Consider the following 26708-nt stretch of genomic DNA (forward strand, 5'->3'; position numbering starts at 1 on the left):
CAGAGAACAGCGCCCAATTACTCCCGTCACCCTGGCCGCCGGCCACGCTCCGAGCTGACCGAGCCTGCGACCGGTTCAAGGTAAACCCGAGCTGAGAGCTCAATCCTCGGCTCTGTCTCTGTAGCCGGCTTCCCTGTTCTAATACCTGTAAGCTCTGCGACACTCAGACACCCCCGATCCTTCTGTGACCCTGCGGGACCTGAGGCCACGCTGACCCCGTACAGGCTTCACTCCGGTTTTGCCTCTGGAGCGATGTCCCTCAGAACAGACTTTTAAATTAAAAGTCCTGATTTTGTGCTCCATGGCTCCGCCGCTTGCCGGGAGCTGGCCCCTCCCCCCACGGTCTATCTTCCCGTCGCTTTGGATTCGCTTCTCCGCCAGTCCTACCTTTCAGAAAGTGGTTGATTTTCTGTTTCTAGAATTGCTGTTCTTCTTCTCTTCGATCTCCCGTTGGATTTGTAGGTGTTTGCAATCTTTAGATAAGCTATCTAGCTGATCTCCTGCTACCTGAAGTAGTCTCAGCCTGCTACTTCTCCGCCATCTTGACTCCTCCTCGTTTGCTAGTTTAACTTAATCCCACTGACAAGACCCATGGGATTTTTATGTTCTAGAATGTGGCCAGTTGAGTGTAAGGATTGTGTTCCATTGAATCTTGGGCAGAGTCTTCTGTGTGGTTTTGCCAGCACTCTCTGGCCCCCTGCCCTGTAAGTGCCTTGTGATAAACATAGCACTATTATGGCATCTTTACACATCCCCCTGTGTCCACAGCAGCCCTGGTTCTCCAGATTCTAGACAAATAAAATTGCAAGCAGAAGAATTTATTTCAAAAATTAGTAAAGGGAGCGTTTTTGCTACCCAACGTGATCTATTCTTATAAATATATAGTAAATAGGTTTTTATGTTTTACTCTGTGTATATGGATACACATGTACACGCAAACCCGAAAACTTTGTGTGTCAACGTATGACTAGAAGGAACAGTAGAAGAGATTGATCTTCTTGAAATATGTGAGTTTATAAAAACTTTATTGATTTCTAATATATTGAATGATTGCTTAACAAATAACACTTAGAAAACTATTTGTAGGGGCAAAACCGAAAATGAAACAGATGTTAAATATAATGAACCATACTGGGGTTCCAGAAGGCCTGTCCCCATTACTGTCTTAAAGGTATTCCCGACCAAAATAACTTTCTGTCACTGAACAGGAACTGCCAGGACCCTCCTCAGCTCTCGGATTCTAAGACAGGTTTTGTATTCAAGCAGTCTGGTCTGTCTAGATTGGTTCCTTTAGGGTAGGGCCAGGTCTGTCTGCGCTCTGGAGCCTGATGCCTAGGTCTGCTTTTCATTCTGTGTACGGCGCTTTGGCAAGTGACATAATCAGCCCACGCTTCAGCTTCCTTGCCTGTAAACTATAGACAGTCATAGCCACCGTCTCGCAAGGCTGCTGTGAGGGTTAGGGAGTTCCTCTACGTGAAGCACTTAGAAAGGGGCCTGATGCATCAGAAGCTATATAAATACTAGATATTAGCTCTCACCACAGCATTTTTCCAGTGTGAAAACGAAGCCAGGCAAGTGGTAAACTGTCAATGAATGAACGACTCTAAGCCTGCTTTGCTACTAGCCCCTCTCTGATGCTCCAAGAATACAGGCAAACCCCACCCCACAGGGACAACTGGTGACAGATTTTGGAAACGGAAGCAGAAATGCAGCTCAACCAGCCTTTCTTCTTCTTCGGCCACTTGGAGCATGAAAAACACTAAGCAGGATGAAGCCTGCACGTACCTATCTTCCATGAGTTAAATGAGCTACTGAAGACAGTGTAAGTGAGCTCCTAGCTGCTGAGGACAGTGAGAAGCCCATATGTTTTGCATAATTCTGCCCCTTCCTATTGCTTATTGTACAAGGAAATGTTTTGCTAGTCTGTCACTGAAATCTGTTTTTAATGAAAACATCCTGGGATCAGCTATTATTCTTGGAAGACAGCTTTGTTGTGGAGTCAGTCAAGTATGGAGTTCTGTTATGAGAGTTTCCCCATCGCAGATGTCCTATGGATGGAACCTGAAGGTTGAGGAAAAGCAGCCGTGGGCTGAGCATTGGTAAATTTCGGCTCTGGGAAGGGTGGAAGTGGTGGGCTGGGGACCCAACTCATGCCAAGAACTCTGACGCTTGCAGGAGGGCTGCTGGGGGCTGCCTCCCCTGGTCCTTACCATCTTGGCTATAGGACTCAGCCTCACCCCTCCTCCAGGCGTTTCCATGCTGCTGCTCAGAGTTGGGGTCTGAGGAACAAGGTACTGGGAGGAGGAAGCTGCACTCACGTATTTACATTGTTTGCTCGTGGAGTTGGACCTGTCCCGGTAAGGACAAACTGGTCATTTTTGGAACCAATCTTCCTTAGAATCAGCATGTCATTGGGCTGGGAAGAAAATGTCACATGGAAGTTCGGTGAACTTGGAAGTTGAAAGTCAAGACATCTTTATTTTATTTTCCTTCTGTGTATCATGATCAATAGAGATTTGGTCATGTTTATGCTAGAGAACTGGAGAAGTATATGAATAAATGAAAATCAAAAGTACACTAATAAAATGAGGATAAAAAATGAGTAACTCTGTGGGTATGCTGCCAAGTCCATATTTGGTGAAAAAAGCCTTGCCAGTTTGTCAAAGCCTTTTTTTTTTTTTTAAATTTAAGATCAATGATCTATATGATGGTAGGGCTTGAGAATTTGGGAGGCATTGTAAGTTGTTAATGGCATGAATTGATGTTCGTGGTAGGGGCTCATAAAGGCACCTCTTCCCAGGAAAAGGAATTCAGTGACAGTAGTGCCATTAAGGTTATGTGATAGTAAATCTTGTGTGTCCTGAAAATGCAGATGGCATCAAGTCAAGGGACTGAGAGAAATGAGCTCGGGATGAAACAAGACAAGTTAGACCCCCAGTCGTGCTGACAAGCTCCTGGTCATGAAATCGAAAATCGGACCAGAGTCGTTTGTGTGAGTGCATTGTCCCACTGGCTGTTAGTAGAGGAGTCCTTGCTGTGACAGCAATGTGAGGGAAGTTCTAGTGACACAGCTTGTGACCGGGATTTCTCAACAAGAATCGTTTTATTCAATCGGCGAGTCCAATATTCTGGTCTCCAAGAAGAAATAAGCTTTTAAAAATCTCATTCCAAACACGAACAGTTGAGCTTAATTTGTCCTTCCAGGCGGGTCCCTTGTGTTGCGTTTGGAATTGCCCACGTACGACTTGGCATCTCCTGTTGGAATTCAGTCGATCCTCACTGTCAATCATCCATTCTGAGGACAACTAAAAATAATTGATAGTCATGATGGCAAGTCTCTTACGGGGGGTGATTGTGAGAGTTGACCAGCTTTCTGAGGCTATGAGACACATCCACTTAGAGTAAGTGTAATTTCTTTTTCAATATCACAGGCCTCCTGGGAAGGCCAGGATCTCTGGGGCTTTTCTAGGATGCCCAAAAGGTGGCACTTTGACTAGGCTTCCCTGAAACCACTTCTTGGAAATGAGAAACCCACTCCCAACCAGAATCTCTAGATTTCTTCAGGAGTGGGTTTATGAATGACTTCTTGTCATACTGTCTGTATGGCTTGGCGTTTTAAACAGCAAATGTACATTTTTTTCTATGATTACCAAAAAAGGATTTTTTTAAAAATCTGTCATCTTTTTCATCTTTTATATTGCCTCCTTTTATCCATTCCACCTATAATGATACTGCTGTCTTCCTCCAAATCCGTTCACTTCCTACATCCAGACCAAAGGGAACAGGAGGCTAGCAAAACGGCAAAAATCTTTTTAGCACATGATAAATCATTGTGTTATACTTTGTGTATTAGTGTTTAATCTTAGCTCATTTGGATAGGGACCGGATCTGTATTGGCCCTGTATGGATATCTTATCTGCTTTTTTTGATTTTTAATAATGCTAACTTCTCCCCTGGTGATCTGGTAGGAGGGGCAGAGTGCTGACACCTTTCAGCCTTGATCCCTAGAATGATGCTGTTGGACGGCTAGTTTGCAGGGCACGAGCATGGATGTCGGGGCCTCAGGGAGCTGACTCGGGGACCAGGAAGGATTGGCCTCGTTGAGGACCGTGCTTGCCGTGCCCCTCCTGCTCTGCTGTTAGGGCTTCTACCACAGGCCCTGCGTAGTGATCTCCAGAAGCATCCTTCCTGCTTGGTTTCCCCACTGCCCTGTGCAGGGCACTCTGAGAGTCCCCCCAAGGGTCATAGCCCCTTGAGTGCAGTAGAAGAAATTGATAAAACTGCATATAAATGCTCGTGCATTTGAAGGAAAAATTGTGTAATCTCAGGTTACTTTCAAGGTACAACTGTGTTGATCCCCAATACTGTCAGTTATGCTTTCCTGTTGGGGTTTCCTCTAGTTAAATACTTTGAAGAGCCTGGTGGATTTGGAAGCTTAGATGGGCCAAAAGCAAAGGGTAGGGCACTTTTCCAGTTGCGTTCATGTAGACAGGCACTTGGTCCTCTTCATTCTTTAACTTCATTGGGTTTCAACCTTTTCCTGATGGAAGAGGTGCCATCCAGGTCCTGGTTGGTGGGGTGGCATGAGATTTTGGAATCTAGAGCTGGATCCTTTTTAATCCCTACTTTGTTTATAAAGTCTCCACTCTGCTCTCATTCTTCTTGGCCAGTATCAAGTTTTGCAGCTAAACTATGAGGAAATTGTAAAAAAAAAAAAAAAAAAAAAAAAAAAGTACAGTAAACTGTAAAGTAAAATACACCAGTATTCTCCCAGGTTAAGCACTAAATCAGGAATGTGTGATTTGAATGGTCTTTTTTCCTGTTCTGCTTAACTCTTCTAACGTGCATATGCATGTTTGATTAATTGGATCAACATTTGGCTTGGGACAAGGTGTACCAAGAGGCTTCTTTCTATCTTCTAAAGTCTAGACTGTGAGTTGCTCAAGGACATAAACAGTCAGTCCCCGTCATTCAGCAATTCTTTCATCCATCCAGTTCTCACTGAACATGGTAAGTTAAGCCCTTCGACCAGACCTGTGCTTACTCCTAAGGATGGCAGCTGAGCTCCCAGAGAACTTTGTGTTGGCTTTGCAAGACAAATGTTAAACAAATAGTTCTTTAGAATTATTTTGGAAAATCCAAAAACAAGTAGAGGGTGTTGTCCCGGGGCACCTGTGCTGGCTGGGGAGCCCAGGGGACCAGGGACTAAAGGCTGTGGAGGGGGGCTGAGGGAAGCATGTTTCAGATGGAGGGGACAGCGTCCTGACATCTCCAAGAGAAAGAGAAGCAAGTGTCTCTGAAGACGTCATAGCTCCCCGGGTGGCTGGGGTGTCATGTGTGGGGTGTAAAGAGGCAGGCAGGAGGCCCAGATCCATTTTGCACGCTCATATGAAATATCTCGACCTGTCTCCAGCTTTAGCCTAAAGGAAGTGTGCAGCTACAGAAACAAAGAAGAGCCACAGTCTGATGTCCTTTTATAAAAAGCATCCTACCTGTCGTAGAGAATATATAAGGGCATGTGGAGGGTGGGGAGACAGGTTTGGGTTAACTGAGATTAGGTAGGAGTGACACTGGGTCATGATGAAGGAGTAGAAATGGTGAGAAGCAATGGATTCTAGAATGGTTAAGAAGTAGTAGCAAAAGATACTGACAGGGAATACAAAGTTATTCACAGAGAGACCCAGTGGGTAAGGAGCCATCACTGACTCTGGGCTTTGGGTTCGAGGATAAAGATCCCAACTTCTTTTTGTACTGTGTTTGGGCTATAAGAATCCCCAGTGGATGTTGGTTTGGAGTTCAGATGAGAGCTCTGAGTTGTCATGGGAATTTGGGAATTGTCAGTGCTCTGATAGTAATTGAGGCCATGGATGGGAATACAGGCCCCTAGTGTGAATATAGGAGGGATTGAAGACCTCCAACCTGGAAAAGGTGAGTCAGGAAGAGCCTGGGGCAGCCTGAGGAGCAGCTGGGAAGCCAGTGGCCACCATAGGGAAAGACCTGAATGCCACAGATGGTGTCCAGAATGGGGAGGAAGGGCGCAAAGCAGAACCCAAGTACATGGATCTTAAATTCTCCCTCCCCTGTGCAAATCTGCTCAGACCAGGGATGAGAATATCATCTGAGCATTCAGAATGCAAGCTTGCGACTTGTTTCTTACACAAACCCATCTGTCAGCAAAGCTTCAGGTTTCACTGGGGTTTTTGGAAAGCCGATATCATATACCCCTTTTTTCTGGAGTGAAACCATATTGATTCCTTCCATAGCAACTTCAACTTCAGAGGAAGAGGAGTTTTACCAGAGTAAAGACTCATGAACCCCAGAGTGGTACAGGGATTAATAGGACCCTGGTGGAAACACCACCAGCAATTTTCCCATGTCTGGCGTCTCTAAGCTCCTAATTTTGGACCTGGTTTTGCTGTACTGAAATGCAGATGGTGTGGCCAGGGATTATTATTTGGGGTAATACTCTCCTGGCGACGCAAGGGACAGTATTCACGTCTGAGTGAGTGCGCTGAGATGAGTCAGTGATATTTCCAGCAGTTTAACTGTAGCTCTGGTTCCTTTGTGCTTGAGGGAATCTGGTAAGTGGGGCATGTCTGAAGATGCTTTTAGGAAGTTTTCCCATCTCCTCGCCACAAACCCCACACCAAATCCTTGTTTCCTAAAAAGAAAAAAAAAAATTTCCCCTTAGTTCTATGATTCTTATTCCTTGACTTTAAATTTTAAAATCTAAATCAAATTACCCATGCCGCAAAATAATGTGGCTTGCTACCTTGGATCCACATCATGAAAATGATTTTGATCCTCGTGTGATTTTTCCATTCACCTGGGAATCACCCAAGCCAAATATCTCTATGGGGGTGGCGGGCACGACGTCCTTCTTTCGGGTAATGTCGCTGGTTTTGTTTGCTCGGGATACACACTGAGTTAACCTCGTTGGCCTTTTCCCCAGGAATTGATGCGCGTACACGTGGTGGGCCATTATGCTGCTGCACCTGTGTAGTGTGAAGGTCAGTGTGTTTTTCTGATTCTAAGAACCCATCCATGTCATTCCATTATAAACCCACTCCGCTCATAATGGAATGCGCCTCAGCCCACCGCCCACCATGGCCGCCCGGCCCAGGAGTTCTCCATGGGCAGCTCTGACATCTGAGATCCATCACCTGTCCCTCCCCTGCCCCCTGCATCCACCCCTATCGACCGTGCTCCATTTCGAGATGATGTTTTTTTGCATGTCAAGTTTCCCTTGTGTGATGTGAACCTACAGTTGTCGCAAGTGAATTGGTACCTAGAAACAAGCACTCTGGGATGGCCCGTCCAAGATGATAGCTGAGAACTCTGCGGGGCTGTCGGGAACTACCTACGGCTGATGTGAATGCACTGAAATTCACATGGAGACCAGAGCCGCGGTTTCTCTGGCTCACTCGGTCAGGCCAGCCACCAGGAGGTTGCTAGTTCATCGGAGGGGGTCTCTTGCAGCTAGGGGTGGGGGCTCTCCCTGGAAGAGCTTTTCCTGGGTCCCCGCAGACTTCCTGCCACGTCTCCTGCTTCCTGTATATCACAGCTTTACAGCTGTCGGGGACAGCCCTGGTTTGTAATAATCATAGTTCACATTAGTGGACGCTGTGTGTCATGATCTGTGTTAGATGCTTTTACTGCATGAATCCTCTCTCCCCACAACAATCTGAAGAGGTAGGTATGACCGTCGTCCCCATCTTATTTTTGAGGGAACTGGGCATGAAGGGCCATATCACTACTGAGTCTCCGGGTGGGTAAGTGAGGAGCAGGGAGGGACCTGCCTATCTGAGCTGGCATCTGCACCCACAGGCCCTAGTGTGGCAACCCGTAAATGAGGCTTTTGTCTGGAAAGTAATGAAAAGCTCCCATCTGCATAGTACTTTGCAAATGTACTAAGCATATCCACATACATATTCAGCTAATCCGTGAACTAGCCCTGCGGGAAGGAGAGTGGAGCCCTGAGATGTTCAGTGAGCATCTTGGCATTCACCAGCTCTCAGAAGGCAGGCGGCCTCACACTCGGGTCCCTCTTCCACCCCCAGCACTGCCTCCAACTCACCCACGAGGGAGCTGTCTGAATTAGGAAGTTCAGAGTAACGTGCTTAGGGAATGAGCACTTTATGTATTGTGTTCAGGAAGCATTAAATTAGTAGGTAATCCCATGCTCCCAAATGTGCAGGGACAATCCGAGGGCAGTGACTTTAAATGTTTTACTTTAAATGTTAAACTTTTCTTTTCTTACTGTGTTTCCCAGTTTGTTGTGCCGTCAGCAGCCGCTTTATTTCTCTGAGTTTGCTCAGCTACGCGTCCACTAGACTTCCCCCTCCGGGAAGGTTCAACTTTCTTTAGGAGAATGCTTTTCCCAACACACAGTACTCCTGTCTGTTTACATTCCCCTGGGACTTTTTGAATTTTTCTCTTTGGCTAGAAAGATACAATAGGAAGACTTAAAAATACCTTTTGGATACATTTAACCTTCTGGGAGAATGTTCTCACTTGCCTCTTTTCAGGACTGGTATCTTGGAAAGTTACAAGCTTTGCCTTGACTGCAACTATAAAGCTAAGTGGGTACATGATAATCTCAAGGGATTTTATTCAGCAATCCAAGAAACATGCTGTCCAACTATTCTCCCTTGACTTTTATGGAAGTGAGCTCTACCTGATTAACAGGAGGGAGAAGACAGAGATCAGACTTATGTTCCCAAAGCACTTACTTTGTGAAATATAAGCATAACCCCAACTTCCTACACAACAATGACACTAGAAACAACCTTATCCCCAGTTTCTGTGGAAAGTCAGTGCAAAACTCCTTGTCCCAAATTGCATGATAAAGGAAACGTTACAGCCCCATTACTTCTGTGTATTTTGTTGAGACCTTCAAAACTGAAAATAATCCCAAGGTTTCCTATGCCTTTCTGTAATACTTTCCCAGAAGATTCACCATGGTCCAGAAGAAGTCTGCATTACTAGCTGGATTTATAAAAACATCTGGAGATGAACGAGAGATCACTAATGCAGATATCTGACCATTTTATGCAGATATACTTTTCAGGTTCTGGAATGATCCTGAGCAGGATGAATGCTAATCTCTATAAGAAGCCCCAATAAGGGGGAATTTCATACTGAGACCAGTGGTTCTCAACCAGGGGTAGGTCTCAGATCAGTAAGTATAGCTTTGTGTGTGGAGCCCAGTCATCTGCATTTTGTAAAAGTCTTGGGGGTGATTCTTATGTGCACCCCTGGTTAAGAACCAGCGGCTAAAACTGATGGGAATTAAACCTCTCTGTGTCTGTGAATGAGAATAGAACCAAAATCTACACTGCTGATCTTCATGCTAGAGAGAGGATCTTGTTGCTCAAAGACAAGCTTCTTAAAGCCTGTAACAGGTCCGTTTTGGAAAAGCAAACAAACATTAGGGTTTATGTGTTGCAACGATTAGCTTCTGTGTGTCTGTCGGGTCCCCTAGGGCATAGATACTGGTTGTGCAAGAGAGAAGTAACACTTGTGAAAGGAGAGAGAAGGAAAACCGGTTGGGGCCTTCAGCCTGACGGTCTCCTTCACCCCGGGGGGACCCTCGGGAGCAAGGCCTGCCAGCTCAGAAACACCCATGTTGGGTGGCGAACGGCCAGGCACTTGGAGCCCCACTGAGCTCGGAGCACTGTAAGAAGACCGCGACCACACCCCGTAAGCTGAGGGGTCCCTGGAGGAGTTGGCAGCTGGAAACAGTGAGTCCTTAGTGCCATTGTTTGCCACACACTCCGGAGACTTTATAAAAAATTGGTTCTGGGCTTTTCAGAATTTGGTCAGAAGCGGCTGGAATAGGGAGGCAGAATGAAGATGGGGTCTTTGCTAGAAATCACTGTCTTCTGTAGAGGGAGAGGAGGAAACCGAAAAAAGAGGGAGACAAACTTGGCTCATTAGACTTCTCTCTGTATGAGGGCATGTGCTAGAAGCCAGGGCTTGGTAGAACAGGGCATGAAGATTTGAGGGATCTTAAAAACTCCTCATGTAGGAAGTGAAGCCCAGAGAGGTTGTGCACTATCCCAGATCATTCAGAGGGGTAGGACTCAGGGGATCCATGGGGTCCACCTCTGTCCCACCCAGCTTCATGTCTGCCCGAGACCGCACACCCCTCCTGAAACAGAATGTTCCTTGTCTCTTCATCCTCCTTGACCTCAATCTCTCTATGACAAAAAGAAATTGTATGTCTTCCTAACTTTAGTATTCTTGCCAAAAAGTCTTCCAAACTGAAAATGATCCCAAGGCTTCCTACACCCTCTTCCCACACCATCACTTCCTGCAGGTGAGTTCTGTATCTAGAATGTATTAGCAGACAGAGGTGGGGATCTTTGGGCATCTGAAGCCCACAGCCAGCTTCCCTAAATAGCCACCATATCTCTGTCTTGCTTTTCAGTTATAGTCATTCAGGCATAAATGGAAAGTCATCAGAGGCCTTGAAGTCCATCCCACAATGGGTCATCTTGACACCAGTAGAAAACCAGCCAGAGAATCATTAATTCTCTGCATTTGTTGACTTTGGAACTCAACTGAAAGATCCACCGCTCACCTCCTTCCCCTCCTCCTCCACTTCTCCCATCCCTCACCCCCTCATAGACTACAGGTTCCGAAGCCCCAAGCCACTGGATAGAAATAACTAGCGGAGAAGCTCTGAAATTCTCTGCACGTGAAGCCACAGACTCTAGACCTCACTGAGTTGGGGACCACCATGCTCTCCCCCGAGCTGTTCTCCAGTCAGTGCCTTGAATTCAGCTTTACTGGACTATGAGAGGGAAATTGTGTATCTCGCACTGCTAGTGGGTGAGCTGAGTCATGCCCTTGGCAGAGTCAAGTAACAACATCAAGGAGACCAATGTCCTTAGGTGAACCTAGAAGGGGTCTGACCTGACAGAAGAGGTCTCCTTCAGGGGCCACTGGCCCTCTGCCCCCCAACACGTGATGGGCACCCCCTCCTCACCTCGCTCAGAACCCAGATCACCTGGGGAGCGTTGGCTCGGTCTGATACCTGGGAGGAGCTCTGCCACCAGTATTTTCCCATTAGGAAGCAGCAATCTCAGGCCAGAAATAAAACTCTCCTGCTGACTTGCTCACAGCCTGTCCCAATAATTGTTCTGAGCGTCATCTGACGCAGCAGTCCCAGCGGAACGGGCCACACAGGCTCAACTCTGTCCACCATGCCCAGCAGGACCAGAGCCTCCAGCACAGAGCAAGGTTGTGGCATTGAACATCCTCTTGGTCTGCCCTTTAGAAGGTGTCTTGTTTTGAATACATGATCTGTCCTGTTCTTTCAAAGTAAGTGCTTTTATCCAAGGTCTGGGCTGTCCTTTAAACATATTTTTCTCTCACTTAAAGGGAAGTGTATTTCTAGTTATTTCTAGACTCTTTTGTGGACTCAGCTTGAGAAAGGGAGACAGGTAGGGGAAGGGCGCTTTTGTGTGCAACTCAAAGATCAGTTGAAACTAGGGCATGCACATTGCAGAGCTGTTTTCCTCAGACAGCAGGTGGCTGGAAACGTGCGTGTGTAGCTAATTGTCTGGAGCTTTGCTTGTTTGAAGCAGCGTGTAGTGAGTGGTTTTGTTCAAGCAAGGGAGTGCCGGCTTTATATGTAATGAGTTGCCTCTCTTCTTGACAGTGCTGGATTTAGAACCTGAATCTTCTTTTTCAGCAAGAACTAGAAGTCCCTTCGTACTGCTTTTTTATCCCCTTATGCCCATTTGCATCATGCTGAGTTCTTAGAGAACACAGCATCGCTGGGATCCTGCTGCTGTTTGGGTCCAGCACTGTGTGTCAGCAGATGTGGGTTCTGGGTCTGTTAGCTTAGTTATGCTTTCTTAGTGAAGAGTCGTGTTTTACATGATTTCAAACAATAAGTCAGTCTGTGAATGATCACGGCCAAATATATGCTGTACCAAGAATGGATACCTATTTTCTTTTGTCTCTTGCAGATTTGGGGGGTTTTTCCCCCATAAAGTAGAAGTAGGATTTTGGAGTATTTTATTTTCTGCAAAAGTTTTGGATATAGATTATCCATGTCACTCTGGCCTCATGAACTGTTAGGGGTTAGATATCAGACCCCAGGATAGGGGTCCTAAGACACAGACTCATTCTGATTTGGATGATGTAGATGGAGATATGGACCCGTCATGCATTATTAATTTGGCAACTGTTTATTGAGCACCTACTGTGTACCAGACACAGTTGTGTTGGAGACATGGTCGTGAACAAACAGGCCCCTGCCCTCATGGGGATTTCTACCTAGTTGGGGGAGGGGGTTTTTCAGAAATTAAGGTAAGTATAGAGCATGATGTCAGGAATTGGGACGTTCTATGAAGAAAGAGAGAGCAGGGTAAGGCTAGGTAGAGATGGGTAGAGAAGGTAGAGAAGAGAGGACCTGGGGACACCTCGGGTTGCCTGCTTTGCCATTGTACCCCAGCTTTGGGTATCATCTCCAAAAACTCATGTTATCTCTGAACTTGCATAAAAATTTAACCCGGAAGTCATCAAGTCATCACTTCTGTCCTCCCTGGCAAGATTATTTTATTGGGCTGCATTTTTTTTTTTGTAGTTGTTGTCGGTTTTGTATTGAGGATGGGTCTGGTTCTATTGATGAATTTATTTAAAAAAAAAAACACAATTTGATATAAAAATTCAAAGTCTGAGCTTCTTTTGAAAAAAAAAATCAATAGTTCTTACAGTATCTGGTCTACATTATGCTTCGTGGCAATTGTCAGGAGCTGAGGGAGGCAGTCCCTGTTAGATCAGGGGGCGTATGACCTTCTGATTGTCATTGTTCCCACTTAGCTCACCTCCTGCTGGCCTCTGAAGGCAGCCCTGGCTCCAGCCCATTTTGAGGCCAGCCCTGAAATGCTCAGAGTGGTGGTGTACAAGGGACTACGAGGGAGCCTTGCTTCCTGAATGGGTGCTGGGGATCTTTCCCTTCACACAGGATCTCCCATAGCCCGGCAGAACAGGGGACTCAATGATTTACACTTCTTTCGCGCATGACAGTTGCCAGTTTAAGTAACTAAGAAGCTCTTGGAGTTATGGGTCCCATTACACTCCTGCCTAATTAAAACTCAAGCCCATTCTCTTGTTATTTCATCTTTTGTCCTTTATCAATTCAGTCCACCAAAACCTTCCGGACTTTCTCTTCTCCAAAATGCAATTAGCCCAAGTGTGTTATTTTGTTCCAATTACCATTTATTTCATTTCAGTGTGGCTTCCCAGAGTATGATGCCATTCGTTACCTGGCATCGGAGTGTGACCACAGGAATTCCAAGAGCTAGACCTAAGGCTCCCTGGGTCACATGCTCTGGGATCTTCAGGTCACCTCCCAAGAAGGTTAGTGTTCAGGAGTGTCCTCCTCCTTGTTTCAACTGGTTCAACCAGTGTTTGGATATTTCCGAAGGTATATAATTGTCATAACCATATGTTTACGGTCCCCCCTAATCAGTATGTAAGTGCGATTTTCACTTAAATCCATGATGGTTACTAGATTCTTTGCTAGGCAATGCCCTCTCCCCTGTTGCACGTGTCCCTCGTCATGTCAGAATCACACCTGTGAGTGTCCCTTTACAACATTTTGCCCTGGTCAGTATCCCTGTCAGTGAGGGGCAGTCTGACCCTCACTCACAGGCCCGTGCTCATTTTCCGGGAGTGGATCTCTTTGTACCCACCGCAGGGTTGCTGCTTCCTCAATGCAGAAATCAACAACTCTGGCATCAGCTGGGAGCTCAGAAATGCAGACTGCCAGGCCCATTCGGGGAAATGCTAATTCAGTATCTGCATTTTAATAAGAGTCCCAGGAAATTCATGTAGACCTTTAAGCATTGACCACAGTATAAAATGTCCTTGGGAACTAAGTAATTTATTAAAACATCTAAATGGTCATTAGGGAAAAAACAATCTGTCCATGTAGTTGAACAGAGGATGTAGAACGTGGAAAAAGCAATTAAAGTCCCTAAAAAACAGTTGTTAAATAGGATGTTATTACCAGTCAGGCGAGACAGAAAAGTGATTAAGAGCTGACGTGGGGGTCCAGTAGCCAACAGCTAGGGTCCTTGAGGAAGTTACCAGCCCAGTCCTCTGCAAGTTCCCCTGCTCAGTAGATAGAACCTTCTGTAGGGCTTGGAAATACACCTTCAGCTGCCTGGGATCCACCAGTGAAGACTGCTTCAGTAGCTTTCTGCTGAGAGGCAAGCATCTAATTTCTGAAAAATCTTTAGGTCATTTTGAAGCCCAGTTGAGTTTGGGAACCACAGGCCCCTCATGGAGCCTCTAACTCCCCTTTTCTCAAATGAGGACAGTAACATGGGTTTTTTAGAGAACTTAATGGTAGCACAAAGAGAAAGATTGTGTCAAATGCCTTACACAGAGTAGCTGTTCAACACAAGTAGTGATCATGGCGAGGATGATGATAGGGATGGGGATGATGGTGATGATGGATCATAGATTCTTTACGAGGTGCTGGGGAAGACGGTGGTGGGAGCACTAATGATGGTGATGATGATGATGATGGTGTAGGTTCCACTTACACACCTGCTGGATAGGCACCAATCTGCATCCTTTTTTCTGAAATAGAAGCTTTACTTTATGTATGGATCAGTGTGGAAGCCCAGTAACAGAAATTGTCAGAATAAATAAGATTATTTTATTCTGGTGGCTGCTAGGCCTGCACAGATATGAATTCTCCTTTTTAATAATTCTGGGTGTTCTATTTTAAGTTTTTTACATTTATTTTTAATGGAAGTATAGCTGACCTATTATACTAAGAGGAACAAGCTTCCAATTATAAAATAAACAAGTCATGGGGGCAAAAAGTACAGCATAGGGAATAATAATGATGGTGTTTTATGTTTACCTTATACTTTCAGTTTTTCAGGTGCTTTGCTGTACATCATCTCCCTTGACATTCCGTCTGATCTTAAGGGATGCACAGAGCTCTCATGTGATCTTAACATCACTGGATAAGGACACAGAAGCAAGGGGCTTGCTTAACTCTGCTCACTGCACAGCCTCTTTGAGGCTCAGGTCTTTGGACCCTGGGTCTCTATAGAAAGACTGTTTGCTGTATTTATACTAAAAGCTCTCTCTCTCTTTTTTTTTTTTTTTAAGATTTATTTATTTATTTATTTGACAAAGCGAGAGAGAGACAGTGAGGGAGGGAACACAAGCAAAGAGAGTGGGAGAGGGAGAAGCAGGCTTCCCACTGATCAGGGAGCCCAAGGCGGGGCTCAATCCCAGGACTCTGAGATCATGACCTGAGCCGAAGGCAGACGCTTAACCAACTGAGCCACCCAGGGGTCCCTAAAAGTTCATATTAAGGAAAGTTTCCGTGGCAAATCTTTTTGGTTGAGGGCTGATGAATCCCCACCAATTGTTATTAGATTAACAGTTGTCTGGGAAATATCTTTGTTTCCTGAGTCAAGTGCTAAGTTAGTCTTACTTTTAGGTCTTTTCAAATCTGAGGCCAGAGAGGATTTTTTTTTTTTTTTTTATGGAGAATCAATGACCACTGAGAGCAAAATAATAAAGGCCCACTTAACTGAAAAAATAACATGATTTAGGTAATTGTTAGAAGAAAATATGACATGGTCCACTAACCCTATATTATAGTACTTGTATCTGCAATTTTTCATGAATTCCCTAAGGTAATTAGTTTTATGAAATATTGCCAGGTGGCACTTTTCTACTTTCCAAGCCCACTTGGAAATCTCCAATAAAACTCCGACTGGAAAGCTATGTCAAGAAGTTTTGCAGAATGTACTAGAGAGCATATCTATCAAACATTAAGTCAATACACAGTCCACGGACACCACTCTTCTGGAAACCTCGACAAAAAGCTCCTTGCCTCCTCCACCATTGTTTTTCCTTGGCAGAGAGTTCACCCCTCTAGCTTGCCAGAACATGATATAGGAAAGTGTGTGGGGACCCAGGGCCCTCTCAGCTCCAGCTGCTTTGAATTGTCATCCCTCCTCCCGTCTCTGCCAGCACTGGTCCTACCTCCCAAAGAAATGCCAGTCTCTACTCTCTTGAAAACCACAGGACCAACTGTAACTCTTATCTGTCTAAAATTATGTCCACCCCAAGGCCCTGCGGCGTCACTAGAAGGAAGGATTTTGAATTACTTTCTCTCAAGTCACTTTCTCATTACTCACTGGCCAGTGCTGTTCCTGTATACTCATTCCAGTAATCCACTTTCTGTTTTTTTAGCATTCATGTGTGAAAACAGTAGTTGCAAGTCAAGACGGGGAGCACAATGTCTTGGTTAATTGTTATGATAGATTAAAAATTAGTGTCCCAATTCTACATTATTTAAGAATTAGGCATCTAGAAGCCCAATAGATGTGCCCAGTGCAATCCACATTGCTAACCCATTTATAATGAGTCCTCATCTGGAATCCTACTTTCAAGACAGAAAATTTGAAATGAAAACAACTGAGGTGTTACAGATACTTTCCTACTACAGATTCATTACTTCATAAATATTTATAGAGTGGTCACTCTGGGCCAGATGCTGTTCTGTATGCAGTCTACTGAAAGAGAAAACTCACTCAAACCATAACCCATATGGGCGTTCAGAAGGAAAAGAACATTGCTCTAAGAGCGCACGTAATGGGGATATTTACCTAGACTGGGATTTAGGAAATGTACCTGAGGAAGGGACGGTTACCGGAGAATTGACATATGAATTATAGTTAACGAGGTAAGAAGGGGAGATTTTCTTATTATAAAAATTAATGTCATCTGCTTCCAAGAAAATCTGACCTCATTATTTAACATGGAGAGGTATGAAAAATAAAGCAAGTTAATACTTTCTAGTTCATCTTTCCAGAACAGTCTTCATAATATCTAAAGTGTACTGCTCATTACCTTGCAAACCATCTCTTGTATTTCTAGGCAATTGTTCTTCATGTTATTGCACACTCTAGATCAGTAGTAGGCTCTCATAATATTTTGAGAGTCTTCAAGGAAAGAATAATGACTGGCTATCTACTTTATCCAACTACCCGAAATAATAAATTTGCAGAGTTAGTATGTTGGTCATAGAGCCGTGTGTGACAGAAGAGGTCTACTGAGCACCATAAAAGGGAAGAATTACATTTCAAGCCAAGTAAAAATATAGCAGAGTAAAAGATGAGCACCGAAGTAATTTCTCCCAATTACTAATACCATAGTGAAATGCTGGAATAATTAATAAGTAATGCATTAGCCTAATGTGTGCCAAGGGAGTAATTGGTTAAGTAAAATCTACTGCCCTAAAAGCAATATTTCTTAGAAGAGAGCATTCTCCTCTTTATCTCCCTCCTCTGTATATGGCTTCCCCCTCCCCTCCCCTCAAAGGGGAAAAAAAAATGGATATAGATAAGTATTGTCAATCATTCGTTTGATTCTGTTTATGCTCTGTTAGGCTCAGTTTCAACCTGAGATCTAAATATTTTAGTATAATTGATACAGAAATCAGGAAACAAAAAGGAAAAATGTTGACTCTTTTCCTGTTCCAGAATTAACAATTTGTGTTACAGTATTACTACTAGGCATTTGCTCATTCTTTCTATTGTTCATTTATCCTGTGACCCTTAACTGATTACCATAGTAAGAGCTGTGGGGTCCCCCAAATGGACAAGACACAAACAGATGTTTAGATAAATATGGTACATGTGTTGATATTCCAAGAGGAGACGTTAGTAGTCGTTCATAAAAGACTTTTGTGGTCAAGTAAGCTAGAGATACACTGGATTGAGCAAACATCCGATTTCTTCACTGCAGGACCTCTCAGAGAGTTTCAGGTGTGTGAGAGGGAAATTCAGAAATGTAGCATTTTTTTTTAAACATCATCCACTGACTCATGATTCCTTGCTTATGCCCTGGGATTTGTACATTTAAGCAGGATTCTGCCTTCCGGGTAAGGAGGCTGACATTAGCAGAGCCGGTTAGAACCCCTAGCAGGAGGCATGGGGATCTGCTCAGACTTCCCACTGGGATGGAGGGACAGTGGCAAACCTCTAGTGGTGAAGAGGTAGAAAACCAGGACAAACCATAGTCATACAGACCAAGCAAACTTGATGGCAATTTATTTTATTTGCATTACTAATTTTAATAATATTTAATAATATTAAAATATTTGAGGGTCAGTAAGGTCAAGAATTTCGGCAGACTGAATAAAGTCTATAGGCTCTTGCTTCAGACTTTTTAGGTTTGTATCTATGTTTTGCCACTGCTGATTTCTATGACCCAAGGCAAGTTACCTTACCTCTCTAAAGTTCAATTTTTTTCATATGTGAATGGAAATTACAATAACAATACCGCAAAGAAAGAAAGTGAACCCTTATATAAGTATAGTTACAATGTATATAATTGCTAATATTCTATTTTGATCTACAAAAACTGCAATTTCATAAGGCTCACAGTGATAAGGTTAAAATGTTTGTCTTTTTTCTGACACAAAAATGTGCTTCTCCTATTCTCCGATACTAACCGGGTGTCCAAAGATTCAGTTCATTTCTGACACTAACTCCCAGAATCAACATAGACCCTATAGTTTAAGGACTCAGCCCCACTACACTGCTCCTCCCTTTAGGCCCTACCTACAAATGGGGTGCCCAGGCCAATTATAAATTCTTCCCAGCCAAGTATAAATTCTAGGGTTCCTGTAACTCCTCCTGGTGATCAATAGTTTAGTGGAAAGACTTAAAGAACTCAGAAAAACCCTATACTTAACATTGTAGTCTATCATAAATCATTCCAGTTAGCAGCCAGAGACATAGAGCAAGATCCTAAAAGGTATAGCCATAGGAACCTCTGTTTCTATAGAGCTGGGGTACCTCTTGGCATATGGATTTATTCACCAACCTGGAAGCTCCCCTGAACCCTGTCATTAGGAGTTTTTAATGAAGGCTTCATTAGGTAGGTATGATTGATTAAATCCTTGGCCATTGGCACCTGATCTGAAAGTTCCAATCTTATGATTGCATGTTTGGTTTTTCTGGTGACCAGACCCATCCTAAAGCTCAGAGCCCGCAAAACGTCACCTCATCAGCATAAATTCAGGCATGGTTGAAAGGGGCTTATGCAAATAAGAAAAGATGATCTTATCACTCAGGAAAATTCCAAGGGTTTATGTACCTCTGTGCCAGAACTGAGAACAAAAACCAAATATAAGACCTGAAACCACACACCTCTTACAAGAATATCTCCTAAGAACAGAAAATTCTCAAACTGAATCAAACTACAAAATTTATTTGTATCATATTTAAAGATTTATCTATCATTTATTTATTTATTTATTTATTTATTTATTTATTTATTTGAAAGAGAGAGAGGGAACAAGCTGGGGGAGCAGCAGGCAGAGAGAGAATGGGGGAAGCAGGCTTCCGGCTGAGCAGGGAGCCCTATGTGGGGCTCGATCCCAGGACCCTGAGATTATGAACTGAGCTCAAAGTAGACACTTAACTGAGCCACGCACATGCCCCATGTATATCGTATTTAAAGGAGATGTGTACAAAGTAAATGATTAAGAGAGAAAAATGAGAAATAAAAACAATAAAAGTCAGCTTACTATCAAGTCAAGTGCTGTTTTCTGGGAAAATTTTCTTAATGTGACAAGGATGATAATACCATATTGATGAAAATTACAGTCTCCAGTGAAAGAGCCATGAACCTCTCTGCTCCTCCTAACAGTGTAGCACTAAAATAGGTAAAGCTGCAGGAAATGAGCAGAAATGTACATCTGTTGAGAGTTTTAACTCATTCTTTGGCATACAAATGTGACATAAATATTATTACACGGAAGCCAAATAATATATAAAGTTAAAAATTATACCAGTTTTTGGTGCTGCATGATGGTTCCTGATTCCACATGCAAGAAGCTGGGAAGTTTCCACTCCATCCTAATGAACAGGAAGCTGAACACGCTGAAAAGTCACCAACTCCTCCTGAGTAGTTAAGAGAGGGGAAGACACAGGGCATACTGCTGCCCCCCAGGACTGGTGAGCCAGACTGGCAAATACAGGGAGTTGTGACTTACCCGAGTGAAAACTTAGGAGAAGAAACAGCCACAGGAATCACACTGAGGGAAGAAAACCTGTGCTGTAATTGATGAATGGCTGGAGGCTCAGTGCAGACAACTCGGAGAATCAGAAACCCCAGGGACCTAGTCTTAGGGGGCTGCCATGATTTTTTTTTTTTAACTTTTTATAAACATATATTTATTTTTTCCCCAGGGGTACAGGTCTGTGAATCACCAGGTTTACACACTTCACAGCACCCACCATAGCACATACCCTCCCCAATGTCCATAACCCCACCCCCCCCCTCCCAACCCCCCTCCCCCCAGCAACCCTCAGTTTGTTTTGTGAGATTAAGAGTCACTTATGGTTTGTCTCCCTCCCAACTTGTTTCATTTACTCTTCTCCTACCCCATTAACCCCCCATGTTGCATCTCCTCTCCCTCATATCAGGGAGATCATATGATAGTTGTCTTTCTCTGATTGACTTATTTCGCTAAGCATGATACCCTCTAGTTCCATCCACGTTGTCGCAAATGGCAAGATTTCATTTCTTTTGATGGCTGCATAGTATTCCATTGTGTATATATACCACATCTTCTTTATCCATTCGTCTGTTGATGGACATCTAGGTTCTTTCCATAGTTTGGCTATTGTAGACATTGCTGCTATAAACATTCGGGTGCACGTGCCCCTTCGGATCACTACGTTTGTATCTTTAGGGTAAATACCCAGCAGTGCAATTGCTGGGTCATAGGGTAGTTCTATTTTCAACATTTTGAGGAACCTCCATGCTGTTTTCCAGAGTGGTTGCACCAGCTTGCATTCCCACCAACAGTGTAGGAGGGTTCCCCTTTCTCCGCCTCCTAGCCAGCATCTGTCATTTCCGGACTTGTTAATTTTAGCCATTCTGACTGGTGTGAGGTGGTATCTCATTGTGGTTTTGATTTGTATTTCCCTGATGGGGCTGCCATGATTTTGAATGATTTAACCTCCAGGAGCTCAACCTGGTTCTGACAATAAATATCAGGGGAAAATACCCTCATACTTCTGGCAGAGGGAGGGGAAAAGGAACATCTTGACATACCTCAGAGCACTCTGTTCTTCTTAACAAAGCCTGTCCTCAATGGAAATTAGTTGACCAGAGTCTAACCTGTTAGATTATTATCAGAGCCTAAGTGACCAGGGTGTGGGGGGAGGAGGGAAATGCCCAACTCAACCCACTCTAGCTACCCTGTCTCACCTAATGGGGGAGAAAAAAATGAAGAAACACTTGTGAAGTTGTTGGGAAGCAAGAATTTGTGTCCTTTCAAAGTCCATCTAGGTGGACTAAGGACCAGACTGACATGAGGCAGATTAACAGGAAATCAAATTTAGTAGTGTATGTAATTCACACAGATAGGAAAATTCCTCAGACAGGGAAAAAAGGGAGATATATATGCCATTCTGGACTAAGGAGAAAGGGGTAGGAGTCTAGGATTTCAGAGGATGGGAGCATTCCTATCTCTAGGAATCTCTAGCATTCCTATCTTCTTATCACAGATGTTTGGTAATTGGATGTTTGTCCTACCATATAGATGAGTAACTCAGATAAAAATTTATCTCTGCTAATAACCCTTATTCTTGGAAAGACCCCCAATTTATTTATTTTTTTAATTAATCATTTTTTTTAATTTATTTTCAGCATAACTGTATTCATTGTTTTTGTACCACACCCAGTGCTCCATGCAATCCATGCCCTCTAATACCCACCACCTGGTTCCCCCAACCTCCCACCCCCCCACCTCTTCAAACCCTTCAGATTGTTTTTCAGAGTCTCTCATTGTTCACCTCCCCTTCCAATTTCCCCCAACTGCCTTCTCCTAACTCCCCATGTCCTCCATGCTATTTGTTATGCTCCACAAATAAGTGAAACCATATGATAATTGACTCTCTCTGCTTGACTTATTTCACTCAGCATAATCTCTTCCAGTCCCGTCCATGTTGCTACAAAAGTTGGGTATTCATCCTTTCTGATGGAGGCATAATACTCCATAGTGTATATGGACCACATCTTAGCCATTCGTCCGTTGAAGGGCATCTTGGTTCTTTTCACAGTTTGGCGACCGTGGCCATTGCTGCTATGAACATTGGGGTACAGATGGCCCTTCTTTTCACTACATCTGTATCTTTGGGGTAAATACCCAGTAGTGCAATTGCAGGGTCATAGGGAAGTTCTCTTTTTAATTTCTTGAGGAATCTCCACACTGTTCTCCAAAGAGGCTGCACCAACTTGCATTCCCACCAACAGTGTAAGAGGGTTCCCCTTTCTCCACATCCTCTCCAACACATGTTGTTTCCTGTCTTGCTAATTTTGGCCATTCTAACTGGTGTAAGGTGATATCTCAATGTGGTTTTAATTTGAATCTCCCTGATGGCTAGTGATGATGAACATTTTTTCATGTGTCTGATAGCCGTTTGTATGTCTTCATTGGAGAAGTGTCTGTTCATATCTTCTGCCCATTTTTTTTTTTTATTTTTTTTTAAAGATTTTATTTATTTATTTGACAGACAGAGATCACAAGTAGGCAGAGAAGCAGGCAGAGAGAGAGGAAGAAGCAGGCTCCCCGCTGAGCAGAGAGCCCGATGTGGGGCTCAATCCCAGGACCCTGGGATCATGACCTGAGCTGAAAGCAGAGGCTTTAACCCACTGAGCCACCCAGGCGCCCCTCTTCTGCCCATTTTTTGATATGATTGTCTGTTTTGTGTGTGTTGAGTTTGAGGAGTTCTTTATAGATCCTGGATATCAACCTTTTGTCTGTACTGTCATTTGCGAATATCTTCTCCCATTCCGTGGGTTGCCTCTTTGTTTTCTTGACTGTTTCCTTTGCTGTGCAGAAGCTTTTGATTTTGATGAAGGCCCAAAAGTTTATTTTCGCTTTTGTTTCCTTTGCCTTTGGAGACATATCTTGAAAGAAGTTGCTGTGGCTGATATCGAAGAGATTACTGCCTATGTTCTCCTCTAGGATTCTGATGGATTCCTGCCTCACGTTGAGGTCTTTTATCCATTTTGAGTTTATCTTTGTGTATGGTGTAAGAGAATGGTCGAGTTTCATTCTTCTATATATAGCTGTCCAGTTTTCCCAGCACCATTTATTGAAGAGACTGTCTTTTTTCCACTGTATATTTTTTCCTGTTTTGTCGAAGATTAACTGACCATAGAGTTGAGGGTCCATATCTGGGCTCTCTACTCTGTTCCACTAGCCTATGTGTCTGTTTTGATGCCAGTACCATGCTGTCTTGGTGATCACAGCTTTGTAGTAAAGCTTGAAATCAGGTAACGTGATGCCCCCAGTTTTATTTTTGTTTTTCAACATTTCCTTAGCTGCTGCTTTATTTAACCCAGTGGCTCTTAACAGGGAATTTATTTGCTCCCCGGAAGATATTTGTAATGTCTGGATACACACTTGGTTGTTAGAACTTGAGAGGTTGCTACTGGCATCTAGTGGGTAGAGCTCAGGGATACTGCAGTGAACAGGATGACCCCCTCCAAGAGAGAAGTGTGTGGCCCCAAATATCAATACTGATGGGGCTGAAAAAAACGAGTCCATGATGATGAATCCCAAACAAGTTTCTCTAGTGGGGGACAAAGAACCAGAGCCATGTATCTAAGTGTTCACTAGGTCTTTCCACTTAGAACTTCAAACTCAAAATATATCCTCTTGCTCTGAAAATCTTGCCTCCTTTGGAGTTTATTTTTTTCAGTAACTGACATCACCACCTACCCATTTTCTCACACCAGAACTCTGAGTGCCATCCTTGCCTTCACCATGAAAATACTATCTTTAATAAACTTCTGACCACCTACTTCATAAACATCTCTTGAATCCATCTACCAGGCTCTTTGTGGGACTTCTAGTTACTTCTCCACTCCTCTTACCATTCCTGTTTCTGCCCCTCCTATAACATACATGCCAGGAACCTTCTATAATTTCGTTGTGCTGGCCACAGGGCCCTCACACAGTCTCCTCTTTTGGGCTATGAGAGTTTGGCATCGCCTACAATCGCACACACTTCACCCAATGAACTCATTCAGATTTCAGTGTGGTTGTCATTTCCTCCAGGAGGCTTTCAATGAAACTTCAGGCCTGTAGCCGTCTACTACTCGATCTTGGCACTTCTCTGACACAGTACAGACATTAGTGTAGAGTTACATGAAATTAAAACCTGGGACAGATTTGGGTTAGGAAGACAATTTCAGTATAGGAGTGAAGGAACTGAAGAGAATACTTGGAAAGCTAAAGAAAATAAATTAACAGAAAGGGCTAGTTCACCCATCCATGGATATACCAAGTCTAAGGAATAACCAGCACATAGAACACTGGAGCATTTTTTTTTTAAAGATTTTATATATTTATTTGACAGACAGAGATCACAAGTAGGCAGAGAGTCAAGCAGAGAGAGAGGAGGAAGCAGGCTCTCCGCTGGGCAGAGAGCTCGATGCCGGGCTTGGTCCCAGGACCCTGAGACCATGACCTGAACTGAAGGCAGAGGCTTTAACCCATTGAGCCACCCAGGCGCCCCTAGTGGGGCATTTTTAGAGCACTGGTAACAGCTGCCCAAAGTCTGAAATGTCTGGTAACACAGACTTGACCTAATGAAGCCAAGAATATAAAGCAGTGGTTTTCAACTGGGGGAGGGGGGTGGTGGCCTAAGAGGACCACTTGCAATGTCTGGAGGCATTTTGATTTTCACAGTTGGGTGGCTACTGTTGGCATCTGACTTGTACAAGCCAGGAACCCTACAGTGCACAAGACAGTCCCCATAGTAAAGAACCATCTTGCTTAAAATATAAAGCCAGGTTGAGAAACACAGTAAACATACTGTGTGTGTGTGTGTGTGCGCGCGCGCGCGTGCGCACATGCGCGCGCACGCGAGTGTGTGTTTGCCAGTGTGTGTTGGCACAGCATGGCAGCTGTCTTCCTCCAGAGCAGGTGAGCTAAGAAACCTACAGGTAGAAGCTACAGGGCCTTTATGACTTAGCCTGAGAAGTTTCACTCCTGCCCGCCTGTGTTGGTCACCCAGACCAGCTCTGACAGTGCAAAGGGCACTTTGTAATGCTGTGAGCACCAGGAGGTCAGGATTACTGGGAGTCCTCTAGGAGGGTGGCTAAAGGTGTCCAATTGTCTAAATTTAAAAATGGCCAACTGAAATATTAGAATTAAAAGTTAAGTCATGTAACAGGAAACAAAATAGATGCATATAATAGATGTCAGTAGATTTCATCTAAACTAGTGATTAAAGTTAGAAAATGTGAGGGAAAGAAAATCCAGTTATAAAGTAGGTAGAGCTAGCTGCAAAAAGAAGTCCATGGGAACTTTTTGAAGTAAAATATAAAATTTCACAAAGGGACATCAAAGATTGGATTATAAATATAATTTCCTATATGTTTTCTTTGTACGTATTTTATTGAACAATTCCAGAAACAATCTAGATAAATATATGAACATAACCAAGAAACTTTAGGGAAAGAAGTGTGATTTTTCGGTTTAACATTAATATATTCTAAAGTAATTTGAGGTGGTGTGGTATTAGTACAGTAATATAATGGAAGATCATTGGAACTATATAAATGGGCCACAAATTGGCCTGAGCATAAATTTTGTAAGTAATAGTGATGAAATACAAGACTCTTTGAAATATCTTACACAATAAATATTAGATACAATTAACTACTTGAAAAAAGTAATCATTTTCTCCGTTAGCCATACACCAGTTCTTAATAGATTTGCATTAAATATAAAATGTGAAACCATAAAGAGACAAAAGAAAATACGGATGAATATTACCTTGAATTGAAGACAGCGCATCTTTTTAGCATAAACTAACGGAATGATAACAGTGGAATAGAAACCCAGATATTTGCCAATATAAAATGTTAAGTTGTCTGTAATTAAAAAAAAAACACTGTAAGCAAAATTAGACAAGATCAGCAAATTCTGTCATATCCATGGAAAACTGTGGATGTCTTCGATAGATAAGTAGTAAAATATGTCTTTAAGATAAATAAAGCAGTAAAATCCTATGACAAAATAGAAGAGACATGAGCTGCCTCTCCACTGATTATTCATTCAATATACATTTATTGGGCATTTATGATGTGCCAGACACTGTGGTAGGTATGAGTCATACATGTAAAGACTGTTGAACCACCGAGAATATATTTAGCCATACTAAAACACAAAACAAAAATTAATGAAAAACCCTCTTCCATTTTGCCTATCAAGTTAAAAATTTTTTAAATGATACTAAAATTTTAAAAATGTGTTAAATGTTGGGGTGCCCGGGTGGCTCAGTAGTTAAGCGTCTGGCTTCGGCTCAGGTCATGATCCCAGGGTCCTGGGATGAGCCCCACATTAGGCTTCCTGCCGAGCTTCTCCCTCTCCCACTCCTGCTCTCGCTGTGTCTCTCTCTGTCAAATAAATAAATAAAACCTTCAAAAAAAAAAAAAAAGTGTTAAAGGTGCACTGGGACAGGCACTCAAACTACGCAGAATGAGTTGATGTGAGTCACAGGTTTGGGCTAGCAGTCGGCAGGTATCAATGTGTTACCAGGGTCCTCAGGAAATAACAAAATACTCAGATATTGGTACAAAGAATAAGCTATAGTTTATTTGCAGCATATATT

At 43.4% G+C, this 26708-nt stretch overlaps 1 protein-coding gene across 6 annotated transcripts in view; it reads left to right on the forward strand.

The window, feature by feature from the left end:
• The window catches only part of HECW1 (HECT, C2 and WW domain containing E3 ubiquitin protein ligase 1), a 460030-nt gene that overhangs the window by 142792 nt on the left and 290530 nt on the right, over positions 1-26708 (forward strand). For 2 of the 6 annotated variants that reach the window (XM_032874979.1, XM_032874978.1), the window contains exon 2: positions 6953-7010. The exons of the other annotated variants lie outside the window; for them this stretch is intronic. In XM_032874979.1, coding sequence (XP_032730870.1) covers positions 6984-7010 — 27 coding nt within the window. In that variant the 5' untranslated portion in view covers positions 6953-6983. The remainder of the gene's footprint in view (positions 1-6952; positions 7011-26708) is intronic. 6 annotated transcript variants of the gene reach the window in all.

This window comes from Lontra canadensis, unplaced genomic scaffold (genome assembly GCF_010015895.1).
Source record: "Lontra canadensis isolate GAN:19392208 unplaced genomic scaffold, GSC_riverotter_1.0 scaffold54, whole genome shotgun sequence".
NCBI classification, from domain to species: domain Eukaryota; kingdom Metazoa; phylum Chordata; class Mammalia; order Carnivora; family Mustelidae; genus Lontra; species Lontra canadensis.